Source organism: Chiloscyllium plagiosum, unplaced genomic scaffold (assembly GCF_037043375.1).
Source record: "Chiloscyllium plagiosum isolate Xiang-an unplaced genomic scaffold, Cpla_swu_hap1 HiC_scaffold_8, whole genome shotgun sequence".
NCBI lineage: Eukaryota > Metazoa > Chordata > Chondrichthyes > Orectolobiformes > Hemiscylliidae > Chiloscyllium > Chiloscyllium plagiosum.
The window spans coordinates 76,448,439-76,471,339 of record NW_028270146.1 but is presented as its reverse complement, the minus strand read 5'-3'; the positions used below and the strand labels follow the sequence as shown (position 1 = coordinate 76,471,339).

The 22,901-nt window shown below is 41.3% G+C and overlaps 1 protein-coding gene across 11 annotated transcripts in view; it reads left to right on the top strand.

Moving 5' to 3' along the window:
- ryr3 (ryanodine receptor 3) overlaps positions 1-22,901 on the top strand; it is a 370,356-nt gene that overhangs the window by 139,108 nt on the left and 208,347 nt on the right. For all 11 annotated transcript variants that reach the window (XM_043697973.2, XM_043697975.2, XM_043697971.2 and 8 more), the window contains 5 exons: positions 670-774; positions 6,942-7,045; positions 7,163-7,246; positions 11,375-11,534; positions 19,559-19,706. In XM_043697973.2, the coding sequence (XP_043553908.2) occupies positions 670-774; positions 6,942-7,045; positions 7,163-7,246; positions 11,375-11,534; positions 19,559-19,706 (601 nt within the window). The remainder of the gene's footprint in view (positions 1-669; positions 775-6,941; positions 7,046-7,162; positions 7,247-11,374; positions 11,535-19,558; positions 19,707-22,901) is intronic.

The following is a 22,901-nucleotide window of genomic DNA, read 5'->3' as shown; positions in this document are numbered from 1 at the left end:
AAACTCTGAGTGTTATGGTGTTGCTAGTTGAATGATAAGGGAGTGGTGCATTGAACAGAGTGAGAGGTGTGTGACCTGGTGGAAGAGATATGAATGCATCTTGGTCACCTAAGTGATGTCATTAACTTAGTGCAGCGTTCTTGCTTGATGGACTTTCATATCCCATTCTACCTCCTCCCATTCCTTTTGCAGGATATATCCCAAGTGCGTTCTGCTTCCCACCGGAGATGTTGTCCCCTATCTAGATGTTATCTCCTGGGCCCAGGACGGTACTATAAAGCCTTTTCCTTCCTCTGGTTTATCACTGCATCTCCCTGAATGCTGAACCATTATTACTCAGCAATCTTCAAGGCATGACTGCATCTTCCTTTTACAGGGACCACATTTCTAGAAGGGGAGGCTACCTAGATCACCCTGTCAGCTTGGACCATGCAGAAGGCACCTGCAAAATGGAGTTTGTTTGGGGGCCGTTGGTGGCTCAGTTATGGTCAGGGAGCTGAGGTGGTCTACTAATTTTGTATCTCTCTCACAGCAGAACAACACCATGTGAAGAAGAGTAGACTTTCCAGGAAGGCTGAATTTGAGCATTAATTCTAAAAAATGAATATCTTTTCCAGTAGTTCATGCATTTGATTTTGACTTCACTCTACATTCATTCCTTTTATTCAGATTGTTTTACCTTCACATCTTGAGAAAGTACAGAGTAAACTGGCTGAAAACATTCATGAACTTTGGGCAATGAACAAAATCGAGCTTGGCTGGACATATGGGAAGGTAAGAAAGTGTCTTTCCAAAGTAACGTTAGAAACCCATTCTCCTGGCAGGGAATATTGCTTGATGGGAATCTGACCAGAAAGGATTTGCACTGTGAACCCAAATTTCTAATCATACAACAAGGACCAATTTCTACTGCACTGTCTAAAATTTAATTTAAAATCTTTAGTGCATCTTGTATGCATCGTAAAGTGTGCAGTATCAATTTGCTTTTCTTAGATCAGCATAAAATATAAGCCTGTAGCTGCAAAAAAGCATCGAGTCAAACAAAATAATCTATTGGCTATCACATTGCATTACTTTATTACAATGAAATGTTTACTTGCCTGTAAGTTGTTTTAAAAATAAGTGAGTGTTAAATAAAATGGCCATATTGTACGCTTGGCTATGGTAACAGAGGCTAATTATAATGTGTCACTTTCATTTTATTTTCTAACAGTATTCTGTGCAGTAATAGACTCAAGATTTGCTCTGTAGTTTCTGTGATACTTGATAGTTGATATTGTTATGGACCTTCACCTATAGCATTTATTTGGAAGATGTTCCAGCTATATCTGGCTGTGCTGATGCTTGACGGCAGCTTGTGGTATTAGATTTATAACCAACTTGGAAATAATCTGATGACTCATAAATGGCGACGGTTACAATTTGAAAATTTAGGCAGCCCTAATGATTTTAAATAGAGGCTGAAATGATACATGAATTGTGGGCTGAATCCAGTAATATCACACTGAATTATTTCTACACAGTGTCATCTGTTCTCATTTATGTCATTATCCACTTGCTCTGATTAGTTTGTTGCGTGTTTGTCACGGGGATGATGGCATCACGTGTAATAGCCATAGTAAATCCAAGTCAAATATATTTAGAAATGCAAATTACTAAAAGAGAGAGGTTTAAACCATAACAACAATTAAAAATGCTGATAAAATTTAGAAAATTGGGAAACAGTAATGGAGAGAAGAGACAAATACATGTATTGTACAGTTCCTTTGTCAAAATGATTAAATCATTTCTGTCTAAAATAGTATAACATAAAATGCGACAAATACACAACAGACTTGTCAGGATGAGCAAATGATTTTCGTGTCACATATATCAAGAAAGATACAGTAAAGAGTGTTTTTAGAATTAGAATTAGAATCCCTACAGTGTGGAAAAGTTTGAGGTGATTCACTTTGGAAGGAGTAACAGGAATGCAGAGCACTGGGCAAATGGTAAGATTCTTGGTAGTGTAGATGAGCAGAGAGATTTTGGTATCCAGGTACGTAGATCCTTAAAAGCTGCCAACCAGGTTGATAGGGTTGTTTAGAAGGCATGTTGGGTGTTAACTTTTATTGGTAGAGAGATTGACTTTCAGAACCATAAGATCATGCGGTAGCTGTTCAAAACTCTGCTGTATTGGAGTATTGCATACTGTTCTGGTCACCGCATTATAGGAATGATGTGGAAGCTTTGGAAAGGATTCTGAGGAGATTTACTAGGATGTTGCCTGGTATTGAGGGAGGGTCTCACGACGAAAGGCTGCAGGACTTGAGGTTGATTTTGTTAGAGAGAAGAAGGTTGAGAGGTGACTTAATTGAGACATATAAGATAATCAGAGGGTTAGATAAGTTGGACAATGAGAGCCTTTTTCTTCGGATGGTGAAGGTTAGCACGAGGGGATATAGCTTTAAATTGAGCGGTGATAGATATAAGACAGATGTCAGAGGTAGTTTCTTTACTCAGAGAGTGGTGGGTAGCGTTGAACGCAGTGACTGCAATAGTAATAGACTCACCAACTTTAAGGACATTTAAACGGTCATTGGAAAGGCATATGGATAAGAATGGAATAGTGTAGGTTAGATGGGCCTCAGATTGGTTCCACAGGTTGGTGCAACATCGAGGGCCGAAAGGCCAGTACTACATTGTAATTGTTCTATGTTCAATGAAACAGGCCCTTTGGCCCAACAAGTTCATACCGACCCTTTGAAGAGTAACCCACCCAGACTCATTCCTCTACCCTATATTTACCCCTGACTAATGCAGTTAACCTATACATTCCTGAACACAATGGACAATTTAGCATGGCCAATTCACCTAACCTGCACATCTTTGGATTGTGGGAGGAAACTGGAGCACCCAGAGGAAAGCCACACAGACACGGGGAGAATGTGCAAACTCCACACAGACAGTTGCCTGAGGGTATAATTGAACCAGGTCCCTGGCACCATGAGGCAGCTGCTGTGCCGCCCCTGTTTTGTTGCCACAATCCAGTGCTATTTTATGTTACAAAAGAATAATAAAGGAAGTACCGAAGTAGAGTTCAGCTTCATCAATCAGTGTCCCAAACATGTCTCCAGGGCTTCTGCGATATCTCTACAAAGTTGGCCACAAGGAGTCCCCATTCTGGCTGCAGTAATGACAGCACCGATGCCCCAGGATATCCCGGCTCGTCATGCCTCCGTTGTCTCGCTGACACAACCAAGAATCCCTACTCCAGGCCGACCAAAGTCAGGAGTCCCTACTCCAACACTGATGCTGCCCGCAATCAATCACCTGTCACTGCCTCCAAAATTCCCTGCTCTGGGCCTACTGAAGCCAGGAGTCTCCACTCTGGGCACCAACACTGCCTCAGTTGATGACATGATCCCACCACCAGAGTCCCTTATTCTAGCTTAGCGCAGCCAAGAGTCCCCGCTCTACCACCACTGCAGCCAACACCTCACCACCACTGCTGAGAGTACAGGCTGCAGACCTACAGAAACTCTGTGTCCCTGCTCCAGTCACTGCCATATCTACAACAGCCCCTTGGAAGGCGAAGAGAAGAAAAAAGAAGAGATGAAGGAAAAGAGATAGGGGTACAGGCTCAGTAGCCCAAACACTACCTACTGTGCTGGTGCTGCCATCTTTTTTTCATATCTGTGCATGTGAATGTAAAGGGCAAGACTTTGAGTGTAGATTCTCCAAAATAATCAAAGTCTAGAAGGTAAACAAGCCCCTTTATTTTTCCCAGCAAGGTAACAGAGGAAGTGAAATGAAAGTTTTTCACCCCACTTCTCTACAGCAAGTCTGAGGGATTCCTGTGTTTAAATTTCCTCAGATGGGTCGTAATTACCATTGAAATACTTTTGAAATCTTGAGACCTTAGTTAGACTGAGACAATCAATTTTATAGATGGGTTTATTTACTTATTGGAAAATGAAGAATGACTGTTTTTGGAGATAAAGAAGTCCTTGCCTTTATTCTTCATACTTGGTGAGGAGCCTTGGTGAGCTCTTGACCTGCTCTGCCTTATATTGATAATGATGCACCGTGACCACACAAATGCACCAACCCCACAACTTGGGACAGACTCCATTCACCGAGTTGCTATTAATGCAGAGGGACTCCCAGAATTCTAGACTTGGGCCATTTAAGTAGAAAACTTTTCAATTAAATAAAACTTCAAGCACTGGTGAACAAGCATAAAATACCATCAAAGGATTTGTCTTCCCATCATTTTGTCTCTCTTTCTGTACCTGATTTGGCATTGAATTCACCCATTCGAATTTATACTCCCTTCTCAGTCATGTGTTACTTACTTCACAATTCTTTAATCTGATTGGCTCAATTATTGAAGAAGTAATAGCAGAACATTTGGAAAATCATAATCAAATCAAGCAGAATCAGCTTGGCTTCATTGAAAGGGAAATTGTTTCTGACTAATTTATTAGAGTTTTCCGTGGAAGTCTCACCAAGGCTGGACAAAGGGGAACTAGTTGATGTGTTGTATTTGGACTTCCAGAAGGTGTTTGTCAAGGACCCTCACAAAAGGTAAAATCATAAAGTAAGAGCCCACAGTAGTGGAGGTAGTATCTTGGCACAGATAGAGAATTGGCTCATGGGCAGGAAATAATGAGTGGTGAGGGATAAGGAGCTTGTTTTCCGATTGGTAATCTATGATCAGTACATTCCACAGGGATCACTGCCGGGACCACAAGTGTTTACAACATATATTAGTGACTCAGAGGAAGAAACTGAATGTAATGTAGCTAAATTTGCAGACGACACAAAAATAGGTGGAAAAGATGGTTGTGAGAGGAATACAAACAGTTTACAGAGAGATATTGATAGGTTAAGTAAATGGACAAATATTTGGCATATGGAATATAATGTGGAGTTGTTAGGGAGGGGGAGGTTGGTGACACTGTCTCCAATAAGCCAAGGGTGTTGACAGATTAGGTCCTACTATCTATGATCAACATTAACCCATGTAACTACAGCTGTCATGCTCCCTAACTGACATGTTCCAGCTCCTACCACCATTGGCATTGTACAAGGTCCTGAAAGGGTTAACACAGAGGAATTATTTAAGCATCACCCAATATGATGATGCCATATGGGCCTCAGGCAGGGCAATAACTTTGGATCTTGGAGAAGTAAGACCTAACATTGGGGTCTCCCTCATAATCTTTGTAACAATGTCCGTCAAAAGCATGTAACATGTATCTTGTTGCCATTGTACAATAAACTACATCTTGTTTAAGAAAAGAGCTTCTTCTCATGAAATTAGCAAGTGGCTTTCCTCCAAACTAACTGGAACATGTAGGTTCTGCCAAGAAAGAGAAGGATGGTTGCAAATGTGTCTGCCAGATGTATCTTGTATCAACGTGAGCTGTGGTGAAGATCCATTATACAACAGTGTGCCAATGGGCATTGTGTCATCTTACAACTAGGGAGCTAGCAGAGGAGGTCTGAAGGATCTTATAAAAGCTGCTTGTGCAGACTGGCAGTAGCTAAAAGAATGGAGCCTTCAAGAACCCTGAAGAAAATAAACTCATAGTGAGGCAAAATCTATAGTGCTGAGAATCCGTAAAAGAGGTCCCAAATCAAATTTAAGACAGAGATAGCAGGCAGACACCATGAGCCGTGGTTACATTAAGGGAAGTCAAGGCCATAAAAGTCATTTAAAAGGTGGTGTCAGACTAAGGAATGTTGTGAAGCCAGAATTAAAAGCTTCAGGCAAGGCTAAGTTTGATTGAATCTTAAAATTATGACAAAGGCAAGAAGCATTTACTTCAGCCAGAAGTACCGCCATTCAAGGAGCTGCAGCCAATCGACGATCATGTGTTGTTCACATGGCTGAAGAACCTCATTCCACTGTGGACCAGTTGTCCACCAATCCTTGACTGGGACATACCCAGTGAGGAATATCATAATGTATGTGGCTGACATATATCTCGCACTGTCAAGAACAGAATCAAAGTTAACAGGCTTCAACCCAAAGACTTATCAATCTTCCAAAATACATTTGTTTATGTAAGTACATTTACCATTAACGTTTTCCCTCCTCCACCCCATAAGGAGGTTTTACAATGCTCTCAAAATATATTTTGCGAGCATAGTAAAACCTCTTTATGGGGTGGGAGAGGGGAAAGGATAATGGTAAATGTACTTACATAAACAAATATATTTTGTTTACATTGTGGGGGAGAAAGCTTGGGGAAGATGTTCTATAAGGAATTGAGAAAGGTTAATGCTGAGGATATTATTTTTGCAGTCCCTCAAACTCTGTGCAACATTACCTTCAGTACCAATGGAACTTGAACCTTAAGACCATAAGACATAGGAGCGGAAGTAAGGCCATTCGGTCCATCGAGTCCACTCCGCCATTCAATCATGGCTGATGGGCATTTCAACTCCACTTACCCGCATTCTCCCCGTAGCCCTTAATTCCTTGTGACATCAAGAATTTATCAATTTCTGCCTTGAAGACATTTAGCGTCCAGCATCCACTGCACTCTGTGGCAATGAATTCCACAGGCCCACCACTCATTGTGGTTATCAGGCAATTATCAGGCAATCAGGTTATCAGGCAATAATCATGTGCAAGACAAAAAGTGTCGTCTTGTGAGACAATGAAATGGTTTTCCCCTGCCCTGCTAGACCAACCACGACCGTAGATCCGAACCAGGAAATAAGATGGCAGCGACAAATATACCAGATGTATCTTGCGTTAAAATGAACTGTGAAAATCCATCCCAGAGTTGCTGTGTTTTACCACTGAAGGGCCTCAATGAGCTCAAATGTCAGCAAACTTCCTGGAGGCAACTTCATGCCATTGAATAATGACGAGTGCTCAATTCCTTCCAACCCACTGATGAAGACTACATAATTTAGCTTAAGTGTCTTTCTCTTCCCTTCAGGTACGCGATGACAACAAGAGACAGCACCCTTGTCTGGTGAATTTTGATAAACTACCAGAACAAGAGAGAAACTACAATTTACAAATGTCCCTTGAAACTTTAAAGTAGGTACAAAAATCTTGTTCAGTATTTAAAGAGGAAAATCTATTTGTTACTTTGTTTTGCTATTTATTTCCATTTTGTTGGTGGTGTTCATGGGGTTTGTTGAAATATCTTCACAGGACCTTACTAGCTTTTGGCTGCCATGTGGTTCACATTAAACCAAAAGCTGAAGAAGATTTACAAAGATTGAAACTTCCCAAAAAGTAAGTTTATCACAGTCGTGAAAATGTTGCTGAGAAGTTTTCTTTTCATAGATGAATATATTTGGCTTTCTTTTACAACATAATGCAGCTCTCAGTCCCTGTTATATTATTTAGTCAGTTACCATTTTGTTAGCTTTGCAAAGTTATGTTCACAATGCCACCTATTGGATTAAATGCATGCCTTTTTTTGTGGTACAAGTATTTTATTCAAGATGCACATTTACAGCTCAAAAACAAAGTAATCAAGTTAAAACCTGAATGCAGTCTTCTGTGTGTTGTTGGTGGTGAGAATGGAGGAAGAAAGGGCATTTAATTAGGAGGGATAGCAGTAAACTTAAAGCCCACCTGGAGTGCAGCTGGAACAGTGTAAAGCTGCCTGTTTGGTGAGCAAGGAAGCAATATTAAGGTTTAATCTATTTCTTTAAAATAAGGTATTGCTTGCTTGTGATTAACATTTGACATTTTACTGCTTTAAGCTTAAACTTTTTTCCAGGTGTGGACAGTGTTAAACAAGCTTTCTGCCAGAGAGAAACTGTGATAATTTATTGATTAACTAAGTCGAAACCAGATCAGTAATTATAAGAGAACTCGCTAAGGTTGCCAATTAATGCTGCTCCTAGATGGACCTGGCACGAAGCAGTCTGCATGTCAACTGAAACTGTGCAGCCAGCTTGTCACCTTGGGGGAGTAGACCCCTTGATCAAAGGCAGTCATTGCCTGTTAGAAGGTCTGGACACCAGGAAACCACAGATCCTGCTAAAGGCCATCATTTTCCATGCTGCTGTTCCTGTTGCAGCCCTATTCCAGTGTGGCCGACCCTGAGAAAACTCCTACTTTCATTTGACTTGCCTGAGGCCTAGTCTTCCCACAATCCTACAACTCTGGTGGGTGTTTTTTTCTGAAGGAGAATAGTCGCCCCTTTGACACTACTGAGCCGAAGAACTGTCTGCTTCTGACTGAACACTAGCTCTCTGTATGTGAGATTTCTAGACCCCCCCTGCACAGAGTCTTAATTCCAAGGGAAGTCCTCCTGATGGCCTTCCCACTCTCTGATTGGCCAGTGCACCTTCCTGATAAGAGGCAGTACAAATCTCCAGTTGACTCACCTTCCTTCAGGTGAAATGTTTCTGTCAAAATGTTTTAACTTCTGAAGATGCTTTTAGGGCAGAAAGTAAAATACATTTGTTTATCATCCTTTTTTAAAAAATTAAATACTACAAAAGGAATGATTTTAAGCAATAAATTCTTCAGAGGCTTTCTTTTCACTTTAAACCAAAAGAGAAATTTGGCATGCTTTCTCTTGTGCTTTCCTGTTTTATTTTTATTCATTCGTGGGATGTAGGGTTTGCTGGATTAGCCCCGTGCTATTTCCACAAACAGCAATTAAGAGTCAACTACTGCATTGTGGATCTAGAGTCAAATGAGTCCAGGTAACGATGGTGGATTTCCTCCCCAAAGGACTTAAATGAACCAAATCAGTTTTTACGACAATCAACAATAATTTATTTCATGATTGTCTTTAAACTAGCCTTTTATTCCTGATTTTAAGACTAATGAAGCATTAATGTTAGTGATTATAATGAGATCAGTTAGGTGGGTCATAAAGTATGAGTTCCTTGATTAGGACTGTTAACCCTGTCCAATCAGGGACCCCTGGCTGACAGATATAAAAGGATGGGTTGAATAAAGATTGGTGCACTTTGTGTCTTCCACTGTGTCTCACAAAAAAGAAAAAAAAAGAAAAAAGAGAAAAAAAAATATAAATAGGGATTCACACAGCACTGCCCTTTGATGAAAAAAAAAATAAATAAAAGGATGGGTCCGCGGTTACGTTAGAGCCCGGGTGTCCTTGGAGAAGGAGCACACGGTGTCGACCAACACCCTGGAGTTGTTCAGGGAGAGGTGGGCGCCGCAGGGAGTGGAGTGCATCATTTCTCCCTCCAACTCTATTTTGATTTAGTCCCTACCCTCCCCTTCACTGTTTTGATCACACAGCACTGCCCTTTGATGTGAAGGGCAGTGTTTGTCACTGGCCACCCGGGTGTTTTCCTATCTTCCTGGTGGTGGAAATTGAATAAAAGATTCGTGCACTTTGTGTCTCTCACTGTGTCTCCCACCTGCACACACACACCATGGGTGCTGGGGATAAAATAAGCACTACCGCACTTAGGTGGTAGTGTGGGGGTTAAAATAAAAAAAAAAATTAAATAGGAATGTTAGGGTTTGGGAAAAAAAGAAAAAAAAAAAGGAGTGCTAAAATAAGCACTACCGCACTTAGGTGGTAGTGTGGGGGTTAAAGGGGAAAAAAAAAGAAAAAAAATAAAAGGATGGGTTGAATAAAGATTGGTGCACTTTGTGTCTTCCACTGTGTCTCACAAAAAAGAAAAAAGAGAAAAAAAATATATAAATAGGGATTCACACAGCACTGCCCTTTAATGAAAAAAAAAATAAAAAAAATAAAAAAAAATAAAAGGATGGGTCTGCGGTTACGTTAGAGCCCGGGTGTCCTTGGAGAAGGAGCACACGGTGTCGACCAACACCCTGGAGTTGTTCAGGGAGAGGTGGGCGCCGCAGGGAGTGGAGTGCATCATTTCTCCCTCCAACTCTATTTTGATTTAGTCCCTACCCTCCCCTTCACTGTTTTGATCACACAGCACTGCCCTTTGATGTGAAGGGCAGTGTTATCACTGGCCACCCGGGTGTTTTCTTATCTTCCTGGAGGTGTATTTTGAATAAAGATTCGTGCACTTTGTGTCTTTCACTGTGTCTCACACCTGCACACACACACCATGGGTGCTGGGGATAAAATAAGCAAAAAAAAAGAGAAAGAAAAAAGAAAGAAAAAAAAATAAACAGATGGGTCCGCGGTTACGTTAGAGCCCGGGTGTCCTTGGAGAAGGAGCACGCGGTGTCGACCAACACCCTGGAGTTGTTCAGGGAGAGGTGGGTGCCGCAGGGAGTGGAGTGCATCATTTCTCCCTCCAACTCTATTTTGATTTAGTCCCTCCCCTCCCCTTCACTGTTTTGATCACACAGCACTGCCCTTTGATGTGAAGGGCAGTGTTGTCAGTGGCCACCCGGGTGTTTTCCTATCTTCCTGGTGGTGGAATTTGAATAAAGATTCGTGCATGTTGTGTCTTTCACTGTGTCTCACACCTGCACACACAAAAAAAGAAAAAATATAAACAGGAGGCTTGGCCTTGGGAAAAAAAAAGAAAAAAGAAAAAAAATAAACAGATGGGGTGGTAGTGTGGGGGTTAAATTAAAAAAAAAAGAAAAAAAAAAAATAGAATAAAAAGAAAAAAATAAACAGATGGGCACCTTGTGTCTCTCACTGTGTCTCACACCTGCACACACACACACCATGGGTGCTGGGGAAAAATAAGCACTACCGCAGTTAGGCGGTAGTGTGGGGGTTTAATAAAAAGAAAAAAAATAAACAGAAGGGTTAGGGCAGTGCTTAAAAAAAGAAAAAAATAGACAGGAGAAGAAAAATAAATAGATGGGCACCTTGTGTCTCTCACTGTGTCTCACACCTGCACACACACACACACCATGGATGCTGGGGAAAAATAAGCACTACCACAATTAGGTGGTAGTGTGGGGGTTTAAAAAAAATAAACAGATGGGTCAGACATCCTATTCACTGTGAGAGCTGACTCTGACGGAGCTGGATCAGTGTTAAGGACTTCCCATCTGTAATTTGAGGGGGGGGGGGGGGGGGACATGGTGCCTCTGTGAGTTATTTTGTCAACCATGTGTAAAGGGTTGGTTAACATAAAAAGACATAGGTTTATTTGTTAAGGATTTAAGCAGTTGGTGACAGTTGGCGAATGTGTTTGAATTAGCAGCTTCCTCAAAACAAACTGTGACTAAATCCACATTGCATGATACATTACACTGTTGACCTTCTAGCAATGTGTGCAGAAAACATAACCACATCCAGTTAAGTGAATGCAATGATACTTATGATCTGAAATCTGCTTTATGCTAATCATCAAATATTTTTAAAGCCGGTTAGCTTTCTTTGATTAAATATTGCTTGTTTTATCTGACTGCATAAAATATTTTGTTGATTAACTAAATATACTTGTAGTTTTGCAAATCTCGATTTTTAATTAATTTTAGTTACATGATGTCGAATGGCTATAAGCCCGCTCCGCTGGACCTTTCGGATATTAAACTACTCGCTGCTCAGGATGTTCTGGTTGACAAGTTGGCAGAAAATGCACACAACGTCTGGGCAAAAGACAGAATCAAACAAGGATGGACCTATGGCATCCAACAGGTGATTGTGATGCAGAGTAATTGAAGTAGCATATGGTGTGTAGCTCCATTGCATCAATCCTGCAATTAAATGTACGTTGCCAGGGAGACAATAATCAAATTTCACTGCGATTGGATTATAATCTCGTTGTTGAGATATGTTCTGTGATTCTGTGATTGCAAAGAATTCCAGGGGCATAGAAGCTGACTAAGATCAAACAAAAGGAGGTGAGATATGAAAGATTGACATGGTTTCTTGAGTCCTGCACCACTGCCAGTATGATATGTTTTGAGTGCTTTCCTATATATTAGCTCACATAACAGATAGAACAAAGGCCTGGGTTCTTGTTCAGGCAGATGTCTTGAAATTTATTAGTATCGCTAACTATTCACACTGCTATAGTGTCACAGGCTCGCATGTAGTGTGCGTTCTGTGAAACCGTTTTTCCCGTTAAAGAGAGGGGACTCTATTTTGATGACATGTACAAGGCTGCATATAGATAATTGCCTCTACATGTTTACTTAACGTTTTGGACATACAACATGACCTTTTATAGTTATTCTGGTGTGCTGCCTGTCATTATAAATGGATGAGTAGCATTTTTCATAAAATGTATGGCTGTTATCTGGCCTGAAATCTGAGTGACAGATAATTAAAAGTACACAGTTGCCAATTTCTTGGGCATTGTTCACTGCATCATCATATAGCCTAGCCACAAAGATATTTTATCTTCCCACAAACCCATGTGTTCATATGAAAGGCTCAAACTCTTGTACTTTTTCCCCTTTTAAGATGGGACAAATGCCTATCTGTCCATTAATTGTATTCTGCTATCAGGTCTTCCCTTCTTTCCAACAATATAGTATGTACATATCTATCTATTCATTCATGGGATGCGGGCTTTGCTGGCTGGGTCAGTATTTATTGCCCATCCCTAGATGCCCTTGAGGGAATAGTGGTGAGCTGCTTGGACCACCACAGTATTTGCTCTAAGGACAAGAATTATGATCCACTGACACCGAAGGAAAGGTGAAATCATTCCACATCAGGATGGCAATTGATTTGGAACTATAGTTGAATGGTGACAGTGTGGGAGGGGAGAATTCTGTGGATCTAACTTCGAAACATGAGAATTGCTGGTGAGAATAGATCTTTGTCTGGAGAAATAGCAAATAGATTTAGCATAGCTATGAGAATCTTGGCAAGTCAGTTTACACCTGACTATCACGAATTTTATAGTAAGGACAGTACATTCTGTGAGACCACATGAGGGTTATGAGGAGAAGGTATACAATATTGGAACACCTCGTCTCGTTTACATGTGTTGGAATGGTACATTATTGTACTGCTGACAATTTTTGAGGAACATTGAACATATCAAATGGAGTGGTCCATGTGTCAACAATGTGTGTGTGTGTGTGTGTGTGTGTCTCATTTCAAAGTTGATGATGTAATATACCTTTGGAAGTGCAATCTTGCAGTAAGGGCTTGGAAGAAATCTGGTGAGGGATGAAAAGATATCTGGTTTGTTGAGATGGATGGAGTTGACGTGTTGCACACAATTAGATTACTTGGTTGATTGTCCTTATTTAAATTGGATCAAAACGTGAATTCATGTTGCAATCGTTTGTATTTTTTTCTGTACCCATATCACCTATGTGTATGATCTAGCATGCCTATGACATAGGGCTTGTAGTATTACTAGTTGCTTAAGTATAAAGATTATTTTCCTAGAGAGTCTTAGCTCATATTTGAATGACTTGAAAGAACATGCTTGTTCAGACTCTGTTGGTATGGTGAGACCACCTGGCAAAAATGAACTTTTTGAGCTGTTGATTTTGACCCAGTGACACTGGAGGAACAAGGATATATTTCCAAGTCAGGATGGGGAGTAGCTTGGAGGTGGTGGTGTTCCCATGTACCTGCTGCCCTTGTTTTTCTAGGTGGAAGTGTGCTGTCGAAGAAGTCTTGGTGAACTTCTGCAGGGCATCTTATTGATGAATGAGCGTTGGTGGTGGAGGGAGTAGGTGTTTTGTGGATGTGATGCCAAAACAAATGAATTTCTTTGTCTAGCATGTACCCAGCATTGAAAGTGTTGTTGGAGCTGCAGTCATCCGGGCAAGTGGAAAGTATTCCATCACACCACTGATTTGTACCTTGTAAATGGTGGGCAAGATTTGGGGAGTCAGGAGGTGAATTGCTCATCATCTGCTTTGATCTTAGATCTCAACAACATTGTAACATCACCATTAAATTCCGATATAGCAGCTGTTGTGCATGTGACATTGTTGTGTATTTGTGTGTGTTAGTGTAATGCAGTTGCACCTAATTTTACATAAGCCTCGCTGCAAGCCTCATACCATATAACAAAGTGTTTCAATTAGCTTCATGTGACAATCCCATAAGGGTGCAAAATGAAGTGGGTTATTGTAATAAAATCCAACATTAAGCACATTGGTTTCATAGGAGATTATTCAGAGCCAGAGTGTCTGACTAGAAAAAATGGTCAAAGTTGAATCCACTACAGCTTTGAAAAACAAATGTAAAGGTCAAATAAAGTCAAAGTCATATGGCATGGAAACGTTTGTCAGCATTTGGCCAATACCCCTCCAAACCCTTCCTATTCATGTATGCTTCCAGATGCCTTTTAAATGTAATTGTACTAGCCTCCTCCACCTCTGGCAGCTTTCTCCAAACATGCACCATTCTCTGCGTGAAATAGTTACCACTCCGGTCCTTTTTAAATCTTTCCCCTCTCAACTTAAACCTATGGCCTCTACCTTTGATTCCCCTATCCTGAAGAAAAGACTTCGCCTGTTCACCCTATCCATACCCCTCATGATTTTATAAACTTCTATAAGGTCACACCTCAGCCTCTGACTCTCCAGGGGATAAATAAATCCAGTCTCTTCAGCCTCTCCCTACAACAAAAACTCTTCAATCCTGGCAATGTCTTTACAAGGGTATTTGGACAAAAGATTGTTAATTAAAGCTAAATGCTTGTTAGAGTCATAGAGTCGTAGAGATGTACAGCATGGAAACAGACCCTTCGGACCAACCTGTCCACGCCGACCAGATATCCCAACCCAATCTAGTCCCACCTGCCAGCCCCCGGCCCATATCCCTCCAAACCCTTCCTATTCATATACCCATCCAAATGCCTCTTAAATGTTGCAATTGTACCAGCCTCCACCACTTCCTGTGGCAACTCATTCCATACACGTACCACCCACTTTGTGAAAAGGTTGCTCCATAGGTCTCTTTTATCTCTTTCCCCTCTCACCCTAAATCTATGCCCTCTAGTTCTGGACTCCCCGACCCCAGGGAAAAGACTTTGCCTATTTACCCTATCCATGCCCCTCATAATTTTGTAAACCTCTATAAGGTCACCCCCCCAGCCTCCAAAGCTCCAGGGAAAACAGCCCCAGCCTGTTCAGCCTCTCCCTATAGCTCAAATCCTCAAACCCTGGCAACATCCTTGTAAATCTTTTCTGAACCCTTTCAACTTTCACAATATCTTTCCGATAGGAAGGAGACCAGAATTGCATACAATATTCCAACAGTGGCCTAACCAATGTCCTTTACAGCCGCAGGGTGACTTCCCAACTCTTGTACTCAATACTCTGACCAATAAAGGAAAGCATACCAAATGCCTTCTTCACTATCCTATCTACCTGCGACTCCACTTTCAAGGAGCTATGAACCTGCACTCCAAGGTCTTTTTGTTCAGCAACATTCCCGAGGACCTTATCATTAAGTGTATAAGTCCTGCTAAGATTTGCTTTCCCAAAATGCAGCACCTCACATTTATCTGAATTAAACTCCATCTGCCACTTCTCAGCCCATTGGCCCATCTGGTCAAGATCCTATTGTGTTGTCTTCGTTGTCTATTACAACTCCAATTTTGGCGTCATCTGCAAACTTACTAAGTATATCTCTTATGCTCGCATCCAAATCATTTGTGTAAATGACAAAAAGTAGAGGACCCAGCACTGATCCTTGTGACACTCCACTGGTCACAGGCCCCCAGTCTGAAAAACAACCCTCCACCACCACCCTCTGTCTTCTACCTTTGAGCCAGTTCTGTATCCATATGGATAGTTCTCCCTGTATTCTAACCTTGCTAATCAGTCTCCCATGGGGAACCTTGTCAAACGCCTTACTGAAGTCCATATAGATCACATCTACCACTCTGCCCTCATCAATCCTCTTTGTTACTTCTTCAAAAACCTCAATCAAGTTTGTGAGACATGATTTCCCATGCACAAAGCCATGTTGACTATCCCGAATCAGTTCTTGCCTTTCCAAATACATGTACATGCTTTCCCTCAGGATTCCCTCCAACAACTTGCCCACCACCGATGTCAGGCTCACCCGTCTATAGTTCCCTGGCTTGTCTTTACCGCCCTTCTTAAACAGTGGCACCACGTTTGCCAATCTCCAGTCTTCCGGCACCTCACCTGTGACTATCGATGATACAAATATCTCAGCGAGAGGCCCAGCAATCATTTCTCTAGCTTCCCACAGAGTTCTAGGGTACATCTGATCAGGTCCTGGGGATTTATCCACCTTTAACTGTTTCAAGACATCCAGCACTTCATCCTCTGTAATCTGTACATTTTGCAAGCTGTCACCATCTATTTCCCTACAGTCTATATCTTCCACATCCTTTTCCACAGTAAATACTGATGCAAAATATTCATTTAGCATCTCCCCCATTTTCTGTGGCTCTACACAAAGCCACCTTGCTGATCTTTGAGGGGCCCTATTCTCTCCCTAGTTACCCTTTTGTCCTTAATATATTTGTAAAAACCCTTTGGATTCTCCATAATTCTATTTACCAAAGCTATCTCATGTCCACGCTTTGCCCTCCTGACTTCCCTCTTAAGTATTCTCCTACTTCCTTTATACTCTTCTAAGGATTCACTTGATCTATCCTGTCTATACCTGACATATGCTTCCTTCTTTTTCTTAACCAAACCCTCAATTTCTTTAGTCATCCATCATTCCCTATACCTACCAGCCTTCCCTTTCACCCTGACAGGAATATACTTTCTCTGGATTCTTGTTATCTCATTTCTGAGGGCTTCCCATTTTCCTGCCATCCCTTTACCTGCGAACATCTGCCTCCAATCAGCTTTCGAAAGCTCTTGCCTAATACCGTCAAAATTGGCCTTTGTCCAATTTAGGATACAGTGAGGACTGCATATCCTGGAGTTCAGAGCTGAAAATGTGTTGCTGGAAAAGCGCAGCAGGTCAGGCAGCATCCAAGGAGCAGGAGAATCGACGTTTTGGGCTTGAGCCCTTCTTCATTCCTGAAGAAGGGCTCATGCCCAAAACGTCGATTCTCCTGCTCTTTGGATGCTTCCTGACCTGCTGCGCTTTTCCAGCAACACATTTTCACCACTATCTCCAATTTAGAACTTAATCTTTTAGAATGGTCTATCCTTTTCCATCACGATTTTAAAACGAATAGAATTATGTTCGCTGGCCCGAAAGTGCTCCCCCACTGACACCTCAGTCACCTGCCCTGCCTTATTTCCCAAGGGGTAGGTCAAGTTTTGCACCTTCTCTAGTAGGTACAACCACATACTGAATCAGAAAATTGTCTTGTATGCACTTAAGAAATTCCTGTCCATCTAAACTTTAAACATTATGGCAGTCCCAGTCGATGTTTGGAAAGTTAAAATCCCCTTCCATAACTACCCTATTATTCTTACAGATAGCTGAGATCTCCTTACAAGTTTGTTTCTCAATTTCCCTCTGACTATTAGGGGGTCTATAATACAATCCCAATAAGGTGATCATCCCTTTCTTATTTCTCAGTTCCACCCAAATAACTTCCCTGGATGTATTTCCAGGAATATCCTCCCTCAGCACAGCTGTAATGCTATCCCTTATCAAAAATGCCACTCCCCCTCCTCTCTTGCCTCCCTTTCTATCCTTCCTGTAGCATTTGTAACCTGGAACATTAAGCTGCCAGTCCTGCCCATCCCTGAGCCATGTTTCTGTAATTGCTATGATATCCCAGTCCCATGTTCCTAACCATGCCCTGAGTCCATCTGCCTTCCCTGTTAGGCCCTTTGCATTGAAATAAATGCAGTTTAATTTATTAGTCCTACCTTGTCCCTGCCTGCCCTGACTGTTTGATTCACTTCTGTTCTCAACTGTACCAGTCTCAGATTGATCTCTTTCCTCACTATCTCCCTGGGTCCCACCCCCCACCATACTAGTTTAAATCCTCCCAAGCAGTTCTAGCAAATTTCCCTGCCAGTATATTAGTCCCCTTCCAATTTAGGTGCAATCCGTCCTTCTTGTACAGGTCACTTCTACCCCAAAAGAGATTCCAATGATCCAAAAATGTGAGTCTTTCTCCCATACACCAGATCCTCAGCCATGCATTCATCTGCTCTATCCTCCTATTCCTGCCCTCACTAGCTCGTAGCACTGGGAGTAATCCAGATATTACTACCCTTGAGGACCTCCTTTTTAAATTTCTGCCTAACTCTCTGTAATCTCCCTTCAGAATCTCAACCTTTTCCCTTCCTATACCGTTGGTTCCAATGTGGACAATGACCTCTTGCTGGCCCCTCTCCCCCGTGAGAACATTCTGCACCCTCTCTGAGACATCCTTGATCCTGGCACCAGGGAAACAACACACCATTCTGCTTTTTCTCTGCTGGCCACAGAAACGTCTGTCTGTACCTCAGATTACAGAATCCCCTAACACAATTGCTCTCTTGGAAGCCGACGTACCCCTTATTGCGTTAGAGCCAGTCTCAATACCAGAAACTTGGCTGTTCGTGCTACGTTCCCCTGAGAATCCATCACCCCATACATTTTCCAAAACAGCATACCTGTTTGAAAAGGGTGTATCCACAAAAGACTCCTGCCCTCGGTGCCCACCTCTCTTACCCTTCCTGGAGTTAACCCATCTCTGTGACTGTATCTGTTGCCCCCCTTCCTATACCTGCCATCCATCACATACTGTTGCTGTTGCAAATTCCTCATCGCTTCTATCTGTCTCTCCAACCGATCCATTCGATCTGATAAGATTCGCATCCAACAGCATTTATGGCACATATAATTCGCAGTAACCCTTAAACTCTCTTTAAACTCCCACATCTGACAAGAAGTACATATCACTGCAAAGGCCATTTTTGCTCCTTCACAATCTACAGACCCAGAAAATGACACCGTCTTATTTCTCTACAAAACACTGCACCAGGTTAAATTAATAGCTATGGCTTATATTTTAAGTTTAATCAAGAGACTTATCTCCAAAATCATATAATCAAGAAAGAACCCACTGTACTCACTAATACAGCCTTTTTCTTGGACAGACTTAAAACAACAATTAAGTTATCTGATTCTGTGTTGTGAACTTTGCCCAAACCGGTTCCTCCAAGATTAGTTGTGAAATTCACTGTTTGTTAATTTTCCCAGATGCACTCCGATGTCCAGTGATACATGAATTCAAAACCAGCAAAGACAGTAACCGTGCAGGTTTTCTCTCTCTCTCTCTCTCTCTCTCTCACTCATTCTCTCTCTCCTGCACTGTCCTCACCATGTGCTTCCTTTGTCTGCTCTTCTCCCTTTTAAAACTGTTGTTCTGACTTTTTTTTCCAAAGTTCCAAAACAATGCAACCGCATATAAAACAATAATTGCTGCCCCTGGAATTCGAGGAAATCACCTCCAGCATCTAAAATACCTCAAAAAAAGGGCAGCTCTTACAGCCAGAAATTTTTCCCGTCCTCCATCTTGGATTACCCAGAATCCTAGTTCTTTTAGAGCATCAGCACAAACATGACATGCTTTCATTGTGCAGTAAAATGAACCACTTAACATGAACCACTGTTTCACAGTCATTAATAGGTAGGCTTGAGAGTATTCTTTCAAAATGTTTTAACATGAATCTTTGGGTATAAACGAGGACATTATTTTGTGTTTGCACCCCATAAAATTAAAATCTAAATGAATGAAAATATTTATAAAAATATACATAAAAATCTGGTGTGGTAATATTGCCTGTCACTTCCTGTAGGATATCAAGAACAAAAGGAACCCTCGATTGGTGCCATATAGCCTCCTTGATGAACGAACCAAAAAGTCAAACAGAGACAGTTTACGTGAAGCAATTCGCACTTTAATTGGCTATGGTTACAATATTGAACCATCTGACCAGGAAACCGGTGAGTTTAACTACTACAGAACAGATCATTCAATTGAGAATATCAAAACGTTAAGTTTATGAAGTGTAGAAACAACAATCAGAGTTATTCTAAAAATGTGTATAACATTCCTGCAATTAGGTGCTTCTGAGTTTAATACTAGTTGATTTTCTTGGATAATCTTCCTGAAAATGTATCTTTTCCTCTTTATTATATTAGTGCCTTGCTTAACATTTGTCTGAAAACATAACGAACTGTTACCTTTGGTCATTTTGCTGCCGATAGTGTCTGTATTTTTTGCACGAGGTTTATTTGGTGGAAGCCCACACACAGTTCTCTTGCTTCCCAACTGAAAAAGTCAAGTGCATAGTCAAGTACAGAATAAGATCTATTGTAATGAAACAAGCAATTAATCTGCCTGTTTCAGGAGTTAGGGTAAGATCTTAGGCATTCCTTTTTGGGAAGCTTGTTTTTTTTTGATGAAAACTAATTCTTTAAAATTATGGTGCATATTTTGTCTCTTATTTTTGGCCTAAATAAAACTTGCAGAAACAGCTTCTTTGGTTGACATTGCATTGTTTAAGCGCTGACTTTGCAGCATGTCTTGAACAACAGAGAATACTGCTGTCAGTAGTTTATTTGCTGGGTGTTTAAAAATTTCAACCAAGACTGCACTTTAAATTATCCTCCTATTGGGTTTTTAAGATATGTATAGCATTTCAGATTTTTTATGCTAGCAGAATTTGGGAATTAGGATTTTCAGAGATTGGACAAACTACCCTTATTGAATTTATGACTGAGTGGTTCAGGCATTTATTCCCCTCTTGGGCTGTAATAAAGTTCTTATCTCTTTGCCATAGATGTTAAAAAACACAAAACCTAAACCTATCAGTTTTATTTTAACTTATAAATGACTTTATTTCATTGCTTCCTCCTTTAATACCATTGTACCCCATAAGCCAACATTTGCAATTGCCATAGATCACGGAATAGAAATTGTCATGGTTATAAAACAACCCAGTTTCTTTGGTTATGTATACAAGTAACTTCCTTAGTTTGTAGTCAAAGCATGCCAAATTTACATCAAACCATAAACGCATGCTTCACATACTGTTTCTTTATAACTGGGCACAAGTGATCAAGCAGGCAATACGAAAGAAGCAAGGAGAATGCTGGAGAAACTCAGCAGGTCTGCTAACAACTGAGGAGAGAGAAACAAAGCTTCATCTCACTTCCTTAGGGTAGAGGTCGGTGCTGCAGCCTGACAGTCGGCTTTGGAAAGAAAGATGGCTTCTCCCAGATTCAAGACACTATAGACTGTATACAAAGTGTGTTGATAGGCCCATTTCATGCTGTAGTTGACTTTATCAATACAAAAGGGTTCCCTTCCATCAACGTGCAAGTTATCTGTGATCATTGGTATCGCATCTTAACATTGTGTGCCAGGTACCCTTGGAGCTGCATGTTGTCTGTCACCTTGAGAGTGCTCATATTCTCAAGGGCCAGAGCCTTACCAAGATGGTTACTCCGAGATGTGCGTTACCTTCTGCAAACCGTAGTTTATGACTGGGTCACATAACCTTCCCCGATTGAAACCGACTGCAGATACAATGCAGACTATTCTTCAACCATGGTCCTGTGTATCAGACAATAGGAATACTGAAGGAGAGGTTCTGGTGTTTGAATCTGTCTGGGGAATCTAAAACTGTTGAGAAGAAATGGTACTTGCTTGTTGTGTTCTGAAGAACTGGAGCAGGCAAGGGAGTGATATCGATTCTGAAGAGCTGAGAAAGTGGATAATGAGAACATTGAGAAGGAGGAACACTACTTTCTATATGATAGAGTGCAGCAGAATCAGGCACAGAATAGCAGGAAGGATTTAATTGACACCAAGGTGCGGTAGATATGAACAGTGAAATGCTTTGATTTGTTTATGTTAGTTCAGTTTGTTCTTACTAAATAAAAGTGAACATTCTAAACAATTTGAAGGCTTTTCTGGATGTGAGGGCACATTGAGAGACAAAGAAACTGCAGATGCTGGAATGCAAAGTAGACAGGCAGGAGCTGAAAATGTGTTGCTGGAAAAGCGCAGCAGGTCAGGCAGCATCCAAGGAGCAGGAGAATCGACGTTTCGGGCATAAGCCCTTCTTCAGGAGGCTGAAAGAACACAGCAAGCCAGACAGCATCAGGAGGTGGAGAGGTTTATGCCTGAAACATTGATTTTTCCACCTCCTGATGCTGTCTGGCATGCTATCTTCTTTCAGCCTCCTGCTTGTTTACTTAGGATCCCATATTGAGCAATGAGAGGATGTTGGGACACACTGGACATTGGGATGGGGTAGCACTCAGTTAGACAGCAGTGAAAGTTAAAATGGGACAAAGGATGGATAAGCTGTGGAGCTCAAGTCTTAAAGAATAAATTTACTATTTGCAGATGCTGTAAATCTACAATAACAAATAAAAGTAAGGATGAGAAAGTCTCAGGCCAGACAGCAACTTTGGAGAGAAGGAAAATTAATATTTTGTGTCAATGGTCTTTCATCAGAATTGAAGAGAAATAGACATGAAAGAGTCATTCATCTGCTTGAAGATGAGTGGGAGGAAGAAGATTAAAGCAGAAGATCTGTGAGCGGGTGGAGGCCAGGGATGATGAAAGGTTTCATGGTGTAACAACCTGTGAATGTGATAACAGATATAGTGGAGAAACAAAGGTTGTATCCAAACGAAGCTTAAATCACCACATCAAGATGTCTGAATGCAACATGAAGGAATAAAGAAAGGAGCAGCTTGAAGATCAATTCAGCAAAACAAAAGGGAAGAAACAAAAGTACACAGAATAAGATGGAGGAAGAGGTTATAATATAAAGTAGTTGAACTCAGTGTTGAGCCCAGACAGCTGTGGAATGCTGAGTCATATAATGTGTTGTTCCTTGAAATAATGTTGAACTGCACTGGAGCATTTCAGCACACGATGGGTAGAACAGTCAGCATTGGAGCAAAGTGGAGGATCAATCTGACAAGCAAGAGGAATCTCTGATTTCTGAGGGTATCTGGCAGAGATGTGGTATTGGTGATCACCAATGACTATATGGACCGGAACCTTTTTTCTCTTGATGCAGTCGGCTGCATTGTAATGTGGTGCTCTGAACATGACCTGGATAATCTATAGCATCCTGCACCTGGGGGATGCCAGCCATTGGCAAAGCCCGTGGCCTA